Source organism: Panthera onca, chromosome F1, assembly GCF_046562875.1.
Source record: "Panthera onca isolate mPanOnc1 chromosome F1, mPanOnc1 haplotype 2, whole genome shotgun sequence".
NCBI lineage: Eukaryota > Metazoa > Chordata > Mammalia > Carnivora > Felidae > Panthera > Panthera onca.
Genome location: NC_138355.1, coordinates 15,338,512 through 15,360,265, shown reverse-complemented (window position 1 = coordinate 15,360,265; position 21,754 = coordinate 15,338,512). Strand labels below are relative to the sequence as shown.

At 46.8% G+C, this 21,754-nt stretch overlaps 1 protein-coding gene across 11 annotated transcripts in view; it reads left to right on the top strand.

Annotated features, from left to right (window-relative positions):
• Positions 1-21,754, top strand: part of SCYL3 (SCY1 like pseudokinase 3) — a 41,264-nt gene that overhangs the window by 9,310 nt on the left and 10,200 nt on the right. For 10 of the 11 annotated variants that reach the window (XM_060643476.3, XM_060643474.3, XM_060643471.3 and 7 more), the window contains 8 exons: positions 2,917-3,102; positions 5,121-5,234; positions 7,160-7,216; positions 8,397-8,499; positions 9,716-9,827; positions 12,136-12,213; positions 13,996-14,135; positions 15,869-16,053. In XM_060643476.3, coding sequence (XP_060499459.3) covers positions 2,917-3,102; positions 5,121-5,234; positions 7,160-7,216; positions 8,397-8,499; positions 9,716-9,827; positions 12,136-12,213; positions 13,996-14,135; positions 15,869-16,053 — 975 coding nt within the window. The remainder of the gene's footprint in view (positions 1-2,916; positions 3,103-5,120; positions 5,235-7,159; positions 7,217-8,396; positions 8,500-9,715; positions 9,828-12,135; positions 12,214-13,995; positions 14,136-15,868; positions 16,054-21,754) is intronic. The other variant, XM_078440630.2, reaches the window with a different exon arrangement.

The window sequence follows — 21,754 nt, the reverse complement described above, 5'->3', positions numbered from 1 at the left end:
TTGGACTAAGAATTTTCCTGGGAATGTAGGGTTAAAAAAATAAGCAGATTGCAATTTATTATTTCATGTATTAATTAGGTGAAATTCACTGACTCTTTATTTAATGCCAGTACTCAGCCCGGTGATATTTCTTCTGACTTACTAGTCTGCCCTGACTACTAGAAGCATAAAACTTCTTTTACGTACAACCAAAGGAAAATAATTAGAGTCTTAAGAAATAAAAGCTGAATGAATAATTTTTCCTGAACAGGCAAAAGTAAAAACTCAAAAGTGTTCCGTGCTGGGTTTGCAGATTACTTGAGATGATTCTTAAAATGAAAAAAATATGAAAGAGGTTGCATAATTTTACTCAGAAACCATAGCTCAAAAGACCCTTGCAAGCAGTTCTGTCCACTTAAGCTCAGACATTCAGCCAACTTGCTAGCATGACTCTTGGCTCATCTGGGTCTTTGCTGTATTTGCGTCTATATGTATGAATTAATAGTTCGTATTTAAACTATTAGTTTAAGAATTAAAGAATTTTCTAAGTATGTATGTATGTATTTATTTAGAGAGAGAGAGAGAGAATCCCGAGCAGGCTTTGCACTGTCAGCTCAGAGCCTGATGTGGGGCTCGAACCCACAAACGGTGAGATCATGAGTTGAAACAAAGAGTTGACACTTAACCCACTGAGCCACCCAGGCACCCCAAGAGTTTTCTTAATTATTTGTTATTAGAGTGACTCAGGGAGGGTAACAGCTTTCTTCTTAAAAACAAACAAGAAATCCTACTGGAGCTATTCCTAGAGTTGTCGAAGTTTGGGATTATTACAAGAAAAGAAAAGAAACTGGGCAAATTCATTTCCTCAGAAGATTCTCCTGTGGTCTCACCTAATAGGCTAGTTTGAAATGACTGATATAAACCTTGAACCAGCACTGTGTTCCAGACTCTTATGGGAGCTCGCATTCTTCCAAGAAGGTATTTTGGAATGTTCCATGCTGAGTGCTCATTTATGAGATGAAACCGAACATTATATTGAGGGTTTTTGTCCCAAGTGACGTCTTCCATGCCCCCCCCCCCCCCCCCTCGTGCCATGACAGGTTTACAAGCCTTGCTCGGTGTCCTGCAGGTTGCACAGGCTTCTCCCTCTAGCTGCCTCCTGAGGTTTTTTATTTATCTGATCTTCACCAGTTTGATGATAACATGTACAGCCGTGGTTTTCTTTGCTTTTTCCTGTTTGGTGTTCATTGAACTTTTTAAATCTGTAAACTTTAGTATTTGGCTGAATTTGGAAAGTTCTCAGCCATTACAATTTTTATGCCCCCATTCTTTTTTTTGGGGGGGGTGGGGGAGTCCAGTTATATACATTAGACCTTTTGTTATTGTCACATAGGTTCCCGAGGCTATGATTATTTTAAAAAAGAACATTTGGGGCGCCTGGGTGGCTCAGTCGGTTAAGCGTCCGACTTCGGCTCAGGTCATGATCTCGCGGTTCATGAGTTCGAGCCCCGCATCGAGCTCTGTACTGACAGCTCAGAGCCTGGAGCCTGCTTCGGATTCTGTGTCTCCCTCTCTCTCTGCCCCTCCCCTGTTCGTGCTCTGTTTCTCTCTCGTTGAATTAGTTTCTAATATTTTATTTCTCCTTTCTAAAATTTCTACTTATTTTGGAGCACCTGGGTGGCTCAGTCGGTTAAGCGTCCGACTCCAGCTCATGTCATGATCTTACGGTTCGTGAGTTCGAGCCCTGTGTCAGCTGTCCACCCAGAGCCTGCTTTGGATCCTCTGTCCCCTTCTCTCTCTGCCCCTCCCCCGCTCATGTTCTCTCTTTCTCTCTCAAAAATAAACAATTATTTTTAAAAAATAATGAAACTTCCACTTGTTTTAAATAACAGTTCTTTCCTGCTGAGAACTTCTATTGATTTCGTAACTGTTTTCCTTTACCTCTAGGGGAGAATGGTTATAATATAATGGTTACACTGTTTTAAATTCTTTGTGATAATTCTAATATCCGGTATATTTTGGGGTTGATATTTGTTGATTGTCTTTTCACTTTTTTTGTTGTTGTTAAGTGAGAGCATTTTGGATTGCATACTGAACATTTTGAATGTCCTGTCGCATAGACTCTTGGTTCTGTTTTAATCCTCCGGAGATTGTTGGTGTTTCTGGTATTTGAGGTTTTGACTGCAGGCCGTCAGTCCCCTCAGGTTCAGGCTTCAAGTTTTCCAGCTACTCTCCACCCGCTCTTGCTGTGCGTGGTGCTCAAACCCCAGGTCGTTTCTCAAAACTCTGCTGCGCTGGTGTCGGCCCTCTTTGTCCACGTCGGTTCGGGACTTGGTCTGAGACCTGTGCGCGGACAGACACCTCGAACGTCTCCTTCTCCACTCCTTTCGCCTCTGGGATGGCCTCGGACTCAGGCTTGCCTTGGTTCCTTCCCGTCATTCTTCTGGCCGGAAAGGTGGCAGGGTCTCTGTCAGAGTTCTAGTCACGTTTGCTGCACTGCTGTGCGAGCGGGGCCCGCCGTCGTGCGCAGCTGCGAGAAGTGCCATCCCTCACCCAGGACGTGGACCCCCACGATGTGTCTTCTCCTCATTTTGACTCTGCTCCGGAATCTGAGTGCTCTGTCGAGTTCTCCGGTCATTATTTTGGGCACCTGCTTCAGAGTCGATAGCAGTGATCTTCGGGAGGCCTGGGCTCCTGGGGGGCTCACACTGCCCTAAGGGAGCTGCAGGTCTCCGTAGAGTGACTTAAATGTTGGTAAAGTCAGAACAGGTCACAGATGTTCCTTCGCCTTGTTTGGAGTCTTGGGGGCAGGGGAGCTGGACAGGACCTTGACTGCGAGGATACGTTTTCTGACTTTCACCCCGACTTACGTGAGACTGCCGTCAGTCTGGTCTTGAGTCGTTAACTTCACCACCCCTTCTGTTTGTGTGTTTAAAGCATCTGAAGACCCTTCGTCACCCTTGCCTGCTGAGATTTTTATCGTGCACCGTGGAGGCGGATGGGATCCATCTGGTCACCGAGCGAGTGCAGCCTCTGGAAGTGGCTCTGGAAGTGCTGTCTTCGGCGGAGGTCTGTGCCGGCATCTACGACGTACTGCTGGCCCTCGTCTTCCTTCACGACAGAGTAAGCGGCCCGCACGCAGTGTGCTCACAGGCTCTGGTGTAGACCGGGTTGGGGGGCGGGGGCAGTCACGGGACGTGTCAAAATCCTAAGGCACCGTTCTGACTCAGAAGCTTCCTGACGGAAACCCGCACGTCGGAAGGCACGGGGGTGCCACAGACAGATGGTTTGTGGACGGGCGGCCAGCCCTCTGACCCTGCGCAGTGTTTCCTAGTACTTGACTCGCTTGACGATGGTCTCCCTCGAGTTTGGGGTAAGCCTTTCCCTAAAAATAGCTGCAGCTGTATGACTGTTCTTAAGACAGAGAGAAAGCCTCGACGCTAATGCCGCTGTGGGCATTTCCAGGAGTTTTGTTCCATTTTAGATTTTGAAGAAGGAAATGACCATTTCTTCAGAAGAGACTTTCCCTTCTTTTTGAGTAGGTGGTGCCACTGAGAGCCAGCCTGGTAACACTGCGGTCAGGTTCACTGTCACGGGGATAAGGGTAGTTCCTCTGTTTACTTCTGGTCTGTTTCTGGACAGTATTACGGAGCTGTTTCTTAATGGAATTTGTGTTCTGAAGTAAGAAAGCCTTTGGTCGTCCTCCAAGATTAAAATGACCAGTCACAGGTTAGAAACGTTTGCATATGACTCATCTCAGTGTATGTTTTGGGGTTTTTTTCACTTTGCCTATTAATGGGGGACAGATTCCAAATATCACTTTGGATTTATCATCTCTTAAAAGCTTGTCTAAGATGCATATAAAGAATTGCAGGAGCGCCTGGGTGGCTCAGTCAGTTAAGTGTCTGACTTCAGCTCAGGTCATGATCTTGCAGTCCATGAGTTCGAGCCCCGTGTCGGGCTCTGTGCTGACAGCTCAGAGCCTGGAGCCTGGAGCCTGCTTCGGATTCTGTGTCTTGCTCTCTGTCTGCCCCTCCCCTGCTCATGCTCTGTCTCTCTCTGTCTCAAAAAAACCCCAAAAAACAAAAAAACCAAACAAACATTAAAGAATTGTTAGGGCTTCATGTGGAGGTATATTTTCTTTGTTGGAAAAAGTGCGTGCACGTGGTGAAAAGCTTGGACAGTGTGGGAGCACATAGAGGGAAGAGCAGGCCCCCCACCGTGAGTCCTGGACCCCACCTCCTTCCAGGGGCGACCACAGTGATGAGCCTGGTCGTCCGGACATGTTCCGTGTGTGCATAAAGCAAATGTCCCTACGCCTAGTCTCCTTTATTTCTCAAATGCGAAAGTACCATCCGTACTATTCTGAACCTTCCTTTAAAACGGATATATATATCTTGGAATGTTTTATATCAAAATATGTACACACTTTTCTGGCAAGTAGGATATTTAAAACGCACTTGTCTACTGAAATGATTTCCAGTTTGGGGGAAAAAACATACACGTACTTGAATTCTGTTCTCATTGCCTTCTTCCTTCTTACTTATTTGACTGTACTATGTTTTCTGGTCCCGTATTCTGTCACATCTGTGCTCTGTGAGATATTTCTAGTGGGCCTTACCGTTATTCCATTTTCCTCTTCTTCCGGCAGAAATTTTTAAGGCCTCCTGACAAGATTTCAGGGGAAGATTTCTGGGTTTGTGCTAGAATGTAGGTGAGAAAGAATTTAGAGGAGAGAGTTAGTACAGCAGCCTAGGGGAGCAAAGATAAACTTCACCTTTAAAGGGAGGCACACGCTTCGGGCCATGACGACGTGTACCTGTGTGCATACCATCCCTCCTGCCTGGCGTGGAGGCGGGGACGTGCAGAATCTGTGCCCTGCTGTCATGCCTTTATTTCATTAACCTGCCTCACTGGGCAGGGGAGAGAACAGAAGCCTGTCCGTCGCATTTTTCCTTCCCTCTGACCTCGTAATGCATACGCAGGCTTGTTCGGTTTGTCACTCCTTAAAGTTGTGCTTCGTTTATTATGCCTCAGGTGGGCGGACTTGCCTTAGCTTCTTTCAGTGATCAGTTTTTAGCTCTTTAGAACTTCTGCCTCACAGATTCTAGCGGCAGCCTCTTCCTCTTCTTTTTCTCCAGGGACACCTGACACACAACAACGTCTGCCTGTCGTCTGTGTTTGTGAGTGAGGACGGCCACTGGAAGCTGGGGGGGATGGAGACCGTCTGCAAAGTTCCTCAGGCCACACCCGAGGTAAGCCAGGGGACAGGCCCTCTGTGGCACCCGGAATCGGATAGCATTTTAGCGGGCGGTTCTTACCTCGGGACCCTCCTTCGGTGTTCGGGTGATCCTAGCTTTGGACACTGGACTTTGTTGTTGATGCCGGATTCACAGAATTGTAGGAGTTTATTCTTTCAGAGGCTTCCTTTATTCTCGTCTCCTCGATTGGTAGCTCGGGAACTCGAGACCGAGGGGTAAAATGGCTCGGTCAGATTTTTAATGAAATGCTCCTCCCTTCTATTCCTGTAATACCCTGTCCTTAATGACACCACTTAATGTTTAATATTGAAATTACCTTTGTGTGTCTGATTTCTTCCCCAGTATTTGAGCTTCTTGAGGGTGCGAGAGTCTCTTTGGCTTATTTTTACATCTCCACCCGGGATAGTGCCTGGCACGCATTAGGTAGTCAGGAAATGTTCGTTAACAGGCGTCCAAGTTGTCCGAAGTCCTCCATCGTGCGCTGACAGCCGGAGTTAGGACGCGTACATCTCAACTCCTCGCGGGCTGTGTTGTTGCTGCTTCTGGTACCTCTTAATGGTTTTGCCTGACCAGGTTCTACACGTTGCCCTCCTAGGTTGATGAACCTTTCTGTTCTGTTTCTTGTTTTTAATCGTTTTGCACATTGCCACTAGACTTGCTCTTTCTAAAAACAACAACAATAACAAACCCAGTCCCATCACGGTAGCCTACTAAAGTGCTGGCTCACTGGCATACTGACTCAGTCCGGTTCCCCGTTCTCTCGTGGGGCCTCCACAGGGGGGCCATGTTGAATGCGCACCTTCATGGGCTCTCGCCGAGGTCAGACGCTCCTTCTCCCCACAGAGGTGTTCCTCTGATGATTTCTGCCCCAGGTGGTCCCTTTCTTCTCAGAATTCACCTTACATCTCAGTATAATGGCTTGTAACTCACTCCTTGACTTCTCTTCCAAATTCTTTACCATGGCGTGTAAGGCCCTTCACAGGCTCTCCCCGAGCCTGCCTTCAGCTCGACCTACACTTACAGTCACCGAGCTCCTCTCCGGCCGCACCCGCACCCCGGTCTACGCAGCTCAGCTGTGCTCTTGGGTGGGCGGTGCCTCTCACCCGCTTCTTCCTGTGTGTGCCTTTCTGTCGCTGAGATGCTTTCTTCCCACAGGCTCTCTGTGGCATGTGAGATGAAGCTGAAGTCTGTGTTCTAGCTCAGTCTCTTTGTGAAGCCCTCCCCTGGGTACTCCCCGCCCAACGAACTCAGTCTCTCCTTCTGTGCTTCCGTATGGCACTCAGCACCTGTTACTGCGGTTCTCAGTTTACATTCTAGGTTGTGAGCACCTGGCCGGCGGCAGGGACTGTATCGTATTCCTTTTGTGCTCCTAGTGCCCTAAGTGGTGTGTGGGACATAGAAGCACTTGAAAACTAATCTTTGAATCGGTGAATGAATGTACTTGTTCTGTGGATGTTATCTCCGTAGTTGACAAGGTCCTCAACTTTTATATCTCATGTGGCAGCAGGCCTTAAGATTGACCTAATTCAGCAGGAAGATTATTGATAGATTTGTTCTATGCTAGAAAAGGCTTTCACTCGTTAATAACTCTGCAGGATGTGTGAAAGAAGTATTCCTAATTATCAGTGTAAGGAAAGCGGGTGCAGAGATGCCTCTGACCGGCAGAGGGCATCCTAAACCAGCTGCAGGGGAGAGGAAAGGGCACTTACCGGTGTTTTCTACTGAGCCTCGTGCTGTGCCAGGTACTGTATTCACATTTTTTAAGTAGCAAGATTTTAAGTTTGTATTTAACATGTGCGTCAGTTAGAAGGCTTCATTGCTGCTTTTTGCGTTGCTGGTTGCTTCTGTAACTTGGTGTAAGACATTGGTTCACCAAACCTGTGTATGAATTATTTTCCCTAATTTATTTCTCTGTCTAGTTTCTGAGGAGTATTCAGTCAGTAAGAGACCCAGCATCTATCCCTCCTGAAGAGATGGTAAGATGATACGCTTCAGCTGTAACGAAGGCTTCTTTGTATGAAACTTAAAAGAACCTTTCGTCTGCCCCCCTCTTTCTTGGCTAAGTTGTAGATGCCTCATAATTCCTTTGGCCGTGACGGCGTCTGAGATTAATCTTATCACCACAGCAGGGAGCCTTTTTCTGGACAGTCTGCGTACATTTTTGGGTCGTACAGACCCCTGTGTTACCATTAAATACCTCAGTGTGAACAGGGTTGGTGCTTCATCCCCATTTCACGGTCTTGGTGTTCTGTTGGAAGCCCTAAGAGCTGGGGAAGCAGCAGCCCTACCCGTCCCTGAGCTGCACCCAAGCCACTCGTCTGCCCGCCGGTCGTGAGGTAGGGCTCCAACGTGCACGCAAGCGTGATTATTGACGTTAATGATCTTGTCTGACAAAGGTCCATCTACAGATCTCTCCCCTAGGTTGATGAACCTTTCTATTCTGTTTTTGTTTCTTATCTTCACCACCAGCTGCCGGTGAAGAAAGATTATATTTACCAGGACACGCGAAGGCCGTCGCTCCCTCTAAATTTTTTCTTACAATTACCGTAAAACAGACCACGATCCCCAGAGACATACAGGAAATACCAACCCAACTATAACCTTGAATATAGACCTAAGACTTGAAATAAATCAGGTTGTTCCAAATCAGTACTATGTGTATGTACTAGTGTTTTTCAGACTGACTTGTGGGTTTTAAATCAAGTTAGAAGTCCTGACAGTTATTTGGGGGGGGGGGGGGGAATAAAATAGAAAATATCAGTAAGTCTGAGTATTGTTTTATAAAAGTTTTGTTTCCATTATGTGTATTTGTGTGTGTGTGTGTGTGTGTGTGTGTGTACTACCACCACTAACAATAATAATAATAATAATAAAATTTTTAAAAATGTGGGTTGCCGTCCGTCAAAAATATTTTTGAAAGCCGCAGACATATATCATATTTAGGCCCTTTTTCTCTTTTGGCCCTTGTTTGATATTTTAAAATCTTTGATAAATTGCATTCCCTCATGGTTTTAAGAGGCTGTAAGCCAGTGTATGGTACTCTATAGTTGGCTTTGAGTATAATCAATGCAAAAATGGGAGAGAGTGCTTCAGAGAAAATTTAGATCGGGTTTCTAAGGCAGATTCTCTAGGTTTAATGATCTTTACTGCTTTTAGTCTCCAGAATTCACAACTCTGCCAGAGTCACATGGACATGCCCGGGATGCCTATTCATTTGGGACATTGGTGGAAAGTTTGCTCACAGTCTTAAGTGGACAGGGTGAGTTGTTGCACTGTTACATCCACAGAATAAGCAGGAAGGTCATTCACAGCCTGTTCTGGGTGGGTTCAGAGGACCACAGTCTTTGACCATAGTAAGGAACCTGTTGCTTACCAGATAACTTGTGTATGGCAGATCTTAACAGCACTGAGGAAAGAAGCTTTGATTTCTTTGCAGAGTTTTAAAGAACTTTAAGTAGGAACCACTTTCGACTCTGTTTATATCACGTGTTATAATCTTATCAATCGGTATTGGTACTTGTGGTCTAAAGACTCTTCCTTATTGAGTCAGCCAAGTAAATGAGTGCTGTTACCGATTTATATGTAATGATCTGAAGAAGAGAGGAGGATTCGGCACTTTTTATTTAATCTGAATCAAGCTGGACGTTTCCTTATCTTTATTCTTTCCAAGTCCTTTTGAGTTTTTTCTTCTTGATGTAATTTACTCATTACCTTTTCTTTTGTTGCCCCGAAGAGCCCAGGCTCCTGAACACATTGTTTTCTTCTCTCTTTCGAGCTCTTTGATGGTGGCCTGCTTCATTCCGGTCCAGCCACCCCAGGCCTTAGGTTGTCTGCCCCTTAATGGGCCTGGGGGGGTACATGCCTCAATAGGCCCCTTCCTGGCCTCGCTCGCACTTTGCCGAAGCTTGGGGCACTTCTAACGCAACTTCTTTTACCAGGCTTCTGCAGCATCCTCAAGTTACAAGCACCCTTCGGCTGCTCTCTCTAAATTGTCTCAGCCTGAATACTTGAGAATTAAACCCCATTAAGGCCCTAAGGCATGCCCTGTGGGGAATGAACTCACTACTCCTCTGTGTCTAGAATGGTGGTAATTATGCACCATCCTGGAGAGAATAGAAAACATAGTCATTCAGATAACTTTTCTTGTTCTGTGGGTGGGGAACCCTGGTCCATAAGGCCCTCCGACCAGCCACTTCTTAAACTTCCTCTAGGCCCGAGCTGAGTTACACTTGCAGCTGGGAGATAAGGACACAGAGGTGAGGCCCGTGGGGGTGGGGCTGGATGTGTTGGCAGATGAATTTTCTACACCTGCCAAGGAGTGTGGCTTCAGGTGAGCCGGAAGCTGTTTAGCAACAGCCAGGGCTTTGTTTGTTTGGGCTTTTTACAGGTTGGTTTTTGCTCCCGTCAGTCTCCAGCTATAGAGGTCCTGAAAGGAGGGAGAAGGCTTGGAAACTAACTGTACCTCTGGATTTCAGTTTCAGCGGACGTTCTCTCCAGCTTCCAACAGACCTTGCACTCAACCCTGCTGAATCCCATCCCCACATGTCGGCCGCCGCTCCGCACCTTACTGTCCCATGACTTCTTCAGGTGAGGGCACCCGGCGGGCTTCCCCGGCCGCTCACAGGTGCCGCGTCCCGTGGTGGGGTTTCGGGGCCCCCGGGTCACACGGTCCCTTCTGTTGGCATAGGAGAGGTCAAGTCACATCCGCATGGGAGGATAGGGGGCGAGAGTGGATTGCCTCTCGGGTTCCTACCACAGGAAGTTCTAGAAATCTTTAACTGTGGTGAAGGCCTGGGTCTGGAAGTTACAACCAGAGCCCTTAGAAGCCACGCTGCATCTAGTGGGTGGCACTGGTCAGGTAATCGAGAAACTTCATAAACACGGCCGCTCCTTTCTGCTGCCATTGTGTTCTAGGAGTTTGTTGTTGAAAAGTTTTCTTGTTGGGGGAGGGGGAAGGAGCTCGTTTGTCTTCAGGCAGAAGATTGTCGTCTTTGTTTGGTAATGCGTGATGGAAACACACCGAAGTCGATTTAGAGGGAGGGGCACAATATAAGGTTAATACTGCCGCTGGATTCAGGGATGGTTTTGGACCTCTCTTCAAGGTTAGTTTCAATTACGCGTCCTCCTTTTCTTCATTTCTGTGACCGCAGAAATTCCGCACGGGTTAATTTCACATTCATGACTTTTAGTAGCAAAATTGATGTTATGTCCTTTTGAAACTAAGGATCCTTACGTGTCAGCAGTTGGAGAGCCCGAGACAAACCGGAGCGGAGGGAAAGCCGGTGCTCTCCTCCGAGGGGGTGAATTACCTCTCCCATAGGACTAGGGTCCATGTTATTAAATGGGGCAGAGGGGTAGTTTCACTATAATTACTAGGATTTTATTGGCCACTCTGGTTTCAAAGAAACTGTTCAAAACCTTTCCCGTTACAGGAGTCTTAACCAAGGTGTTTCTGTGTCCTTTTAGAGGATTCATAGCAATATCTTACTTACCTTGATACAAGGTCTCTACAAAGAATCCTTCATAGCAAATAGATTCTCTCCACTGTTTGATAAAAGAGTTGTTTAGTAAGAATTGTATTTTTGTATTTTTTTTTTAAACGTTTGTTTATTTTTGAGAGAGAAAGAGCACGCGATGGGAGAGGGGCAGCGAGAGGGGGACAGAGGATCCGAAGCGGGCTCCGCGCACACGGCACAGAGCCCTGATGCAAGGCTCAAACCCATGAACCATGAGATCATGACCAGAGCCGAAGTCAGACGCTTGACCAACTGAGCCCTCCAGGTGCCCCCCAAGAATTGTGTTTTAAACAGAGACGGGAGAGAAAGCCAGAACGCACACCAGCTCCCCCTTCCTGAAATCTGATGGTTGCCCGTGAGGAGAAGCCAGCGGGAGGACCCGGGCCGGCATCTCTTGCCGAGGCAGCTGTGCGAACTCGATTAGGCTTCGGTTGTGACATTTGTGCTTTTCTTCTGCTACTAAAGCCAGAGGGAAAGAGGTGCAGGTGTAAATGGGGAGCCCCAGGTGGCTGGCCATGCGGTGGGGCCGTGTGCTGAAGCGTCGGCCCCCCGGCCTGGCAGCCTCCTCCCACCGGACTCGATGCAAGCCGCCCTCCCCCCGGGGGGCCCACAGCCCCCCCCCCCCCCCCCCCCCCCATCTGGCTGAGGAGATGACTGCACGGCTTCCGGCAGGAGAAATGGGGAGCCTCCAGTCTCCCCGGCCCGTTTCACGGCTCTCACCGGAGCGGACTTGAGGTTCAGTAGCTGTTTTGCAGTGCTTCACTGCATCACTTCCATTTCTGCCAGGACGGCTCCGCTCACCACATCGTGTGGCAGTGCAGGTTCCCGTGACTGTGGTTGCAAAAACACCGCCGAGGTGGCGGGCGTCGGTGTGCCCACCGTGTGTGCCGGAGCCTGAATCGTCTTCGCGCATCTCTTTGCTGTTCTTAAGACGCCGGATGCTCCATGGGCTCGTTCGCAGTATTTGTCTCTTGAGCGACTCAGTTATAAGAGAGTCTTCTTTTTTTTAAGAGGTTTTTTTTTTTTTTTTAAACGTTCGTTTATTTTTTTGGAGAGAGAGAGCGTGCGCGCGGCGGGGAGGGGGAGAGAGAAGGAGAGGGAGGGAGAGAATCCCAGGCAGGCTGTGCTGCCAGCGCAGAGCCTGACGTAGGGCTCGAACTCAAAAACCACAAGATTGTGACCCTGAGCAGAAATCAAGAATCCGATGCTTAACCAACTGAGCCATCCAGGCGCCCCTATATAATGGAGTCTTCTAACTGGCAGAGGAGAATGTTTCCTTGAGTATTTTTACAGCCCGGTCTGTGGTTATGGCTTCGGTATTGAATACACCTTCTCTAATTTGCTATCCTGCATGTTTTTTTTTTCTCTTTGGCATTTAGGAATGATTTTCTAGAAGTTGTGAATTTCTTGAAAAGTTTAACATTGAAGAGTGAAGAGGAAAAAACTGAATTCTTCAAGTAAGTCCAGAAAGTTAAGGGCTTAAAATTCAGTAATTTGGGTTAAGTCCGCGTAATGACTCCTCTCCGGAGAGATGAGTCCGACGTTTACTTTCTTGGGCAAAGTTCTTCGAACGTTGCCTGCGTGTTGGGCTTTCTGCTGGGCCCTGGGATGGCTAGTTAGTGCTTAAGCGGTGACCGAGCTCGCGGGGGACGTCCCGACGGCCCAGAGGCCGAGGGAGGAGGTGGTTAGAGAAGAGGTATGGCGGGCAGAGGGCAACGCGAAGTAACGCACGGAGGCGCGTGTGTGCGCCTCGTGTACGGAGCGGCAGGCGGGTGAGTCCGCGCGTTCCCACACCGCAGTGGGTGAGAGAGGTGGGCACCCTCGGACGCGGCCGTGAGGAGCACTGCCGCTGTCTGTGAGCGGTGCACGCGGGCTGTGAAGCGGTCGGATCTCCTCGGAGGCGGCTCCCTCTGTTGCCCTTGGAGGGCGCAGAGTGATCTCTTACGGGACTCGGGTCGGCCGGTGGCCTGTGGTGGGCCTCGATGGGAGGCCCGAGGTGAGGCGGCGATGGTATGAGGAGGACGACACAGATGAGCCCCGCTTCTAACGCTGGCAAGGCCGCGGCGATCGTCCCCAAGAGCGCCGGAGGATACCCGAGGAGAGGCCCTCGCGCGCAGGGAATGTGAGGAGCTGGGTGTCCAGGGCGTCAGCGTGAAGGGGCCGTGGGACTCTAGACGGAGATGCGCGTGGGCCTTTGACCAGGTGGCTCTGAAGCCCGGGCGAGACGCGCGCAGCCTCTGAGCCGGAGAGGAGTATTGGGGTTCACCGGCCTGCCGTTGGTGACGGTTTCCCGGAGAAAGCGGTAGCATGGGGGGCACGGCAGGCCCAAACTGACCCTGGGGCCCCCACCCAGCCTTCTAAGACGGTGGCCGAGGAATGAGACGGAGCCGTTGATGGCCGGAGGAGGTGCGGGGGAGGCCGGGAAGGCTGGTGTCCCCGGCAGAGTAGAGCTCAGGAAGGGCAGGGGACGCCGTCAGGCTCCCGGAGAGCGCCCCGTCTGAGGAGCTGTTTGAGGGCGTGGCGAGCCCGTGGAGGGCGGAGATGCGCTCGGAAGGCGAGAGCGCGGACACTGGGGAAGACCTGCGGGAAGGTTTGGAGAAGGGCTGGCGGAGAGTAGCCGAAGAAGGGGATGGAGTCGGGAAGGACTTTTTTAAGGGCAGAAGAGCCGTGAGCACGTTCGTGGGCCAGGGCACCAGGCTCGCGGAGGAGGGCAGCCCCACTGGGGGTCCTGGAAGGGGCCGGGATGCTGGGGCGACAGCTGCGTGGGGGTGGCCATCAGAAGAGGTGGCGGGAACGGAAGGAGCCCGGGGGAGCCCTGTTGACGGCCTCTCCGCGCAGCAGGAGCGGGACCGTCCGCACACGGTGGCTGTGCAGGGGCTGTGATACTGTCCTCCCCGCCCCCCCATTACCTGTGTGTTCTTGACAGAGGGCTTTGACGGGTGTGACCTTAGGGAGTTGGTAAGAAAAGCCTGAATTTTGTTTCCTATGGAAACTTCAGATAATCTAACATCCTGCATCCTTCGTAGCGTGGATGGGACCTTGTTTGCGCGCTGGCGGCCTTGTCTCGCGCCCCCTGCATTTTTCTTAGATCCCCTGCATCGACCGTTCACCTCCTCTGGCCACGTTTCCCCGTGCCTCCTTCTGACTGAAGTAGGGGAGGGCTGCGTGTGTCTACACTGGACGAGCAAGTGGATACAGTGGCACCACCGGCTGCCCAGGCTTTTCTTCTTTCCCCTCAGATTCCTGCTGGACAGAGTCAGCTGCTTGTCCGAGGAGTTGATCGCCTCGCGGTTGGTGCCTCTTCTGCTTAATCAGTTGGTGTTTGCAGAGCCAGTAGCCGTTAAGAGTTTTCTGCCTCATCTGCTTGGCCCCAAAAAAGGTGAATTTTTTTCAAAGGATTATTGGTAATTAAGGAGTTCGGGCGTTATTAGTCCTTATTTGAGCAGACTGAGATTACTGCGTGGTGTAGTTAGAGTATGGCTCCAAAAGAGTCATTGGTCTCTGAGGTGATTACTTGACTCAAACCTGGGTACCAGAGCCCGCGGGGTAAATAAGGAGCATCTTCTTGGCGAGTCAGATTTATTGTAGAAGGTGGTATATTGGAAAAACCATACATATACACATACACACACACACACACATAAACACGTAAGATTCAAGTATGCAACGCACATGAAGTTTTAAGATAAGGCGTACGTCCTCACAGGGCTTTTGCATTTGCAGTTAGGCCTGTGCCTTCTTTTTTTTTTAATGTATTTTTTTAATGTTTATTTTTGAGAGCGTGCACGTGAGTGGGGCAGAGCAGAGACAGAGGGGAACAGAAGATCTGAGGCGGGCTCTGTGCTGACAGCAGAGAGCCCAGTGTGGGGCTCAAACTCATGAACCGTGAAATCACGACCTGAGCTGAAGTCAGAAGCTTAACTGACTGAGCCACCCAGGCGCCCCTTTAATTTTTTTTTTTTTTTTTAGAGAGAGTGTAAACGGGGGACGGGCAGAGGGAAGAAAACCTTAAGCAGGCTTCACGCTCAGCGCAGAGCCCGACACAGGGCTCAATCCATGACCCTGGGATCATGAGCTGAGCTGAAATCAAGAGCTGGACACTCAACTGACTGAGCCACCCAGGCGCACCTAGGCCTGTGCCTTCTGGCTTCCCAAGAGCAACCCACTTATTTTATATTTTCAGTGGAAGGACTGAAAGGCGGGAGATGGCTTTCCTACCTGGAGCTTCAGTTTTTTTCTGCATGTGCAATTAAGGTTATTATTCTGATACTCTATAACTTCATAAGCACTGTAGATGGGAACGTACCAGGTTAGAGAATTTATTTTCAGAATTTATTTTCTTAAAAGATCTCCACCCAACAAAGCAGCAGCATAGGTAACTGTTTTACAGCATAGAACTTTGTTACAGCCTTTGTTATTCCCTGAGGGTTTTTGTTTCTGTGTCTGTTTTCAGTTCAACGGTAGCTGACACACATTACATCCGTCTCAGGTCCTGGAGTTTTTCTTCCCAGCTGCCATCCCTTTACTCAGTAGATCTTAGATGGCGGTGTGCTTCTGAATCACCCGGGGACCTTTTTAAAAATGTGCCTGTATGGCCGATCCACTGATGGTGGGACAGCCGGGGCAGGACTATATATTTATTTAGTATTTATTTGTTTGTAAAGGCCCCCACATGATTGTGACGGCGATCTCTGATCACCACTACCATAACTGGCAGGAAGAGAGGACCGCCCGGCATCAAATCCCATTGTGACATTTAACACCTCCTGGTTCTGCAGATGAAATTGCAGCCACGGTCCTTGATCTACCCTAGTATATGAAATTCCTCACTGGTTAAACACGGATGTATAAAGAGTTCCTGATTCAGGAGTCCCTTAAAATACGCAAGCTTTCTCTGTTGCAGGTTCAGCGTGGCACAGTATTTCACAAGGCAGAGCGTGTTTAAGGTCGTTGACCCTTGAGTAATCTGAGTCAACCAGAAAGGTGTCCTTTGCTTTGGGGCCTAGAATGTGTGGGAAGCTCTGGGCTCAGTTTCTAAATTATCCTTCATGCTCCTTTCGCTGAAATGACCATTTGCTTCTTCACGCGGAACCGCCTCTGATCGCGGGGTAGACAGCGCGCGGGGAGAAGTGCCTTGCCTGCTGTCGCCGGCCCTGTTCCGGTCGCGGGTGATCCCTGTGCTGCTGCAGCTGTTTGAGGTGCACGAGGAGCACGTGCGGATGGTGCTGCTGTCTCACCTGGAGGCCTATGTGGAGCACTTCACTCCGGAGCAGCTGAAGAAAGTCATCCTGCCACAGGTCAGAGACGGCCGGCGGGCGCAGGCTGGACGGCCGCTGCTCGTTTGGGGGCTGAAAGGAGGGGGCGGGTTCGCAGCGCTGAGGTGATAGGTTAGGGGGTCGGGAGGCCCCCGTCGGGTCGAAAAGCTCCTCGGATACCCAGGGCTGAAATTCAGACTACATTTCCGTCCCATTCACATAGGCAGATCGATTAAACTAAGGTGTTTGGTCTTAAGCTGGGAAAAACCGTAGTTCTGTTTGCTAATTCTTTTTTTTGTTTTTTTAAGTTTATTTATTTATTTTGAGAGAGAGAGGGGGAGCACAAGCAGGGGAGGGGCAGAGAGGGAGGGAGAGACAATCCCAAGCAGGTTCTGCACTACCAGCGCAGAGCCCGATGTGGAGCTCGAACTCACAAACTGTGAGATCGGGACCTGAGCTGAGGTCAAGAGACAGACGCTTAACCGGCTGAGCCACCCAGGTGTGATCCCTTGGGGAAAGGACCAAGAACCCTTTGTGGATGTTTTGTGACAGAAAGTATACGTGTCCATAATTAAATACCATCAACAAATTAAATAATAACCGAGAGGAAGGTGAGATTATTCCTACCAGTGGTTTTCAGACTGTCTATCAGCCTCTGGGGAACCAGGTAATGAGTCACCCACTCTGGGGCTCCGGTTTATGTCGGTTTGCCATGGCTGACCTAACAAATGACCGCAAACTGCATGGCTTAAAGCAGTAGAAGTTCTTTCCCGGGTCTGGAGGCCGGTCTGAACTCCAGGTGTCAGCTTGACTCCCACTGGTCCCTGCTGTGTCTTGGCTCATAACTCAGGCCCGTCCGCTTCGTGGGACTTAGGGCCCGCTCTAACCCAGGGTGACCTCATTTTGAGGCCATATTCTGGGTCGCTGCGAACTTTTAGGAGATAATATTCGACTCAGTAGGAGTTCTTTTATTTCTTTATTTTTTAAATTTATAGCCAAGTTAGCATATAGTGCAACAGTGATTTCAGGGGCAGATTCCTTAATGCCCCTGGCCCATTTAGCCCATCCCCCCTCCCACAACCCTTGCAGCAACCCTCTGTTTGTTCTCCATATTTATGAGTCTTTTCTGTTTTGTCCCCCTGCCTGTTTTTATATTAGTCTTGCTTCCCTTCCTGTATGTTCATCTGTTTTTTATCTTAAATCCCTTATATGAATGAAATCACATATTTGTCTTTTTCTGACTATTTCGCTTAGCATAATACTCTCTAGTTTCATCCACATAGTTGCAAATGGCAAGATTTCATTCTTTTTGATTGCCAAGTAATACTCCATTGTGTATATATACCACATCTTCTTTATCCATTCATCCATCGCTGGACATTTGGGCGCTTTCCATACTTTGGCTATTGTTGATAGTGGTGCTATAAACATGGGGGTGCATGTGCCCCTTGAAAACAGCACACCTGGATCCCTTGGGTAAATGCCTAGTAGTGCAATTGCTGGGTCATAGGGTAGCTCTATTTTTAATTTTTTGAGGAACCTCCGTACTGTTTTCCAGAGTGGCTGCATCAGTTTGCCTTCCCACCAGCAGTTCAAAAGAGATCCTCTTTCTCCGCATCCTCGCCAACATCTGTTGTTGCCTGAGTTGTTAATATTAGCCATTCTGACAGGTGTGAGGGGGTATCTCATGGTGGTTTTGATTTGTATTTCCCTGATGATGAGTGAAGTTGAGCATTTTTTCATGTGTCAGTTGGCCATCTGGATATCTTCTTTGGAGAAGCGCCTATTCATTTCTTTTGCCCGTTTCTTCACTGGATTGTCTTTTGGGTATTAAGTTTGATAAGTTCTTTATAGATTTTTTGGATACTAACCCTTTATCTCATATGTCATTTGCATATGTCTTCTCCCATTCTGTCAGTTGCCTTTCAGTTTTGCTGATTATTTCTTTCGCTGTGCAGAAGCTTTTTATTTTGATGAGGTCCCAGTAGTTCATTTTTGTTTTTGTTTCCCTTGCCTCCGGAGACGTGTTGAGTAAGAACTTGCTGTGGCCAAGGTCAAAGAGGTTTCTCCTCTAGGATTTTGATGGCTTTCTGTCTTATGTTTAGGTTCTTTATCCATTTTGAGTTTATTTTTGTGTCTGGTGTAAGAAAGTGGTCCAGGTTCATTTTTCTGCATGTTGCTGTCCAGTTTCCCCAGCACCATTTGCTGAAGAGACTGTCTTTATTCCACTGGATATTCTTTCCTGCTTTGTCCAATATTAGTTGGCTACACATTTGATGGTCCACTTATGGGTTCTCTATTCTGTTCCATTGAGTTGAGTGTCTGTTTTTGTGCCAGTATCATACTGTCTCGATGATTATAGCTTTGTAATACAGCTTGAAGTCCGGGCCTGTGATGCCTCCAGCTTCAGTTTTCTTTTTCAAGATTGCTTTGGCTATTCGGGTTTTTTCTGGTTCCATACAAATTTTAGGATTATTTGTTCTAGCGCTGTGAAGAATGCTGGTGTTATTTTGAGAGGTATTGCATTGAATATGTAGATTGCTTTGGGTAGTATTGACATTTTAACAATATTTGTTCTTCCTATCCAGGAGCATGGAATCTTTTTCCATTTTTTTGTGTCTTCTTCAATTTCTTTCATAAGTTTCTATAGTTTTCAGTATATAGATTTTTCACCTCTTCGGTTAGATTTATTCCTAGGTATCTTAAGGGTTTTGGTGCAACTGTAAATGGGATCAATTCCTTGATTTCTCTTTCTGTTGCTTCATTCTTGGTGTGTAGGAATGCAACTGATTTCTGCGCATTGATTTTATATCCTGAAACTTTGCTGAATATGCATCAGTTCTAGCAGTTTTTTGGTGGAATCTTAAGGGTTTTCCATATAGAGTATCATGTCACCCGCGAAGAGTTAAAGTTTGACTTCCTTCTGGCCAATTTGGATGCCTTTTATTCCTTTGTGTTGTCTGATTGCTGAGGCTAAGACTTCCAGTACTATGTTGAATAACAGTGGTGAGAGAGGACATCCCTGTCTTGTTCCTAACCTTAAGGGAAAAGCTCTCAGTTTCTCTTCCTATTGAGGATGATATTAGCGTTGGGTCTTTCACATATGGTGTTTATGATCTTGAGGTATGATCCTTCTGTCCCTACTTTCTTGAGGGTTTTTATCAAGAAAGGATGCTATATTTTGTTGAATGCTTTCTCTGCATCTATTGAGAGGATCATGTGGTTATTGTCCCTTCTTTTATTGATGTGATGTATCACATTGATTGTTTTGCAAATATTGAACCAGCCCTGCATCCCAGGTATAAATCCCACTTGGTCGTGGTGAATATTTTTTTAATGTATTGTTGGATCTGGTTGGCTAATATCTTGTTGAGGATTTTTGCATCCATGTTCATCAGGGAAATTGGTCTGTAGTTCTCCTTTTTAGTGGGGTCTTTGTCTGGTTTTGGAATCAAGGTAATGCTGGCTCCATAGAAAGAGTTAGGAAGTTTTCCTTCCATTTCTACTTTTTTGGAACAGCTTCAAGAGAGTAGGTGTTAACTCTTCTTTAAATGTTTGGTAGAATTCCCTTGGAAAGCCATCTGGCCCCGGACTCTTGTTTTTTGGGAGATTTTTGATTACTCATTCGATTTCCTTACTGGTTATGGGTCTGTTCAAATTTTCTATTTCTTCCTGTTTCAGTTTTGGTAGTGTATATATTTCTAGGAATTTGTTCATTTCTTCCAGATTGCCCATTTTATTGGTGTATAATTGCTCATAATATTCTGTTGTTATTGTTTGTATTTCTGCTGTGTTAGTTGTGATCTCTCCTCTTTCATTCTTGATTTTATTTATTTGGTTCCTTTTTCTTTTTGATCAAACTGGCTAGGGGTTTATCAATTTTGTTAATTTTTTCAAAGAACCAGCTCCTGGTTTCATTGATTTGCTCTACTGTTTTCTTTTTTGTTTGTTTTGTTTTCTTTTTCGATAACATTGATTTCTGTTCTAATCTTTATTATTTCCCGTCTTCTACTGGTTTTGGGTTTTATTTACTGTTCTTTTTCTAGCTCTTTTAGGTGTAAGGTTAGTTTGCGTATTTGAGACCTTTCTTCCTGCTTTAGGAAGGCCTGGATTGCTATATACTACCCTCTTCTGACTGCCTTTGCTGTGTCCCAGAGGTTTTGGGCTGTGGTGTTACCATTTTCATTGGCTTCCATGTACTTTTTAATTTCCTCTTTAACTTCTTGGTTAGCCCATTCATTCTTTAGTAGCATGTTCTTTAGTCTCCAAGTATTTGTTATCTTTCCACATTTTTTCTTGGGGTTTATTTCAAGTTTCATAGCGTTGTGGTCTGAAAATATGCATGGTATGATGTCGATCTTTTTGTACTTGTTGAGGCTGAAATGTGTCCCAGTATATGTGGTCTATTCTGGGGAACGTTCCATGTGCACTGGAGAAGAATGTGTATTCCACTGCTTTAGGATGAAATGTTCTGAATATATCTGTTAAGTCCATCTGGTCCAGTGTGTCATTCAAAGCCGTTATTTCCTTTTTGGTTTTCTGTTTAGATTATCTGTCCATTGTTGTAAGTGGGGTATTGAAGTCCCCTATTTTTATGGTATTATTATCAATGAGTTTCTTTATGTTTGTGATTAATTGATTTATGTATTTGTTTGCTGCCACATTTGGAGCATAAATGTTTACAATTGTTAGATCTTGGTGGATAGGCTCCTTGATGATATAATGCCCTTCTTCATTTCTTGTTACAGTCTTTATTTTAACGTCTAGATTTTCTGATATAAGTATGGCTACTCCAGCTTTCTTTTGGCGACCATTAGCATGATAGATGGTTCTCTATCCCCTTACTTTCAATCTGAAGGTGTCTTTAGGTCTAAAGTGGGTGTCTTGTAACAGCATATAGATGGGTCTTGTTTTCTTATCCATTCTGTTACCCTATGTCTTTTGATTGGAGCATTTAGTCCACTGACGTTTAGAGTGAGTACTGAAAGATATGAACTTATTGCCATTATGTTGTGTTCAGAGTTGGAGTTTCTGGTGGTGTTCTCTAGTCCTTTCTAGTCTGTTGTTTTTGGTCTATTTGGTTTGTTTGTTTGTTTGTTTTTGTTTTTTGTTTCATCTTCTTTCCCTTCAGAGAATGCTCCTCAAAATTTCTTGCAGGGCTGGTTTAGTGGTCACAAACTCCTTTAATATTTGTTTGGGACATGTTTTATCTCTCCTATTTTGACTGACAGCCTTGCTGGATAAAGAATTCTTGGCTGCATATTTTTCCAATTCAGCACATTGAATATATCCTGCCACTCCTCTCTGGCCTGCCAAGTTTTTGTGGATAGGTCTGCTGCAAACCTGATCTGTCTTCCTTTGTAGGTTAAGGAATTTTTTTTTTCCCTTGCTGCTTTCATGATTCTTTCCTTGTCTGAGTATTTTGTGAATTTGATTATGATATGCCTTGTTGATGGTTAGTTTTTTGTTGAATCTAATGGGAGCCCTTTGTGTTCCCTGGATTTTGATGTCTGTGTCTTTCCCCAGTTTAGGAAAGCTTTCCTCTATGATTTGCTCACATAAACCTTGTACCTAATTCTCTAATTCTTAAATCGTGCTTTTTTGCCTTAGTCTCCCTCTTTTTTCTGCTTCATTGTTCTCCATAAGTTTGTCCTCTATCTCACTGATTCTCTGCTCTACTTCATCTATCCTTGCCACCGTGACAACCATTCAAGATTGCAGCTCAGTTATAGCATTTTTTGTT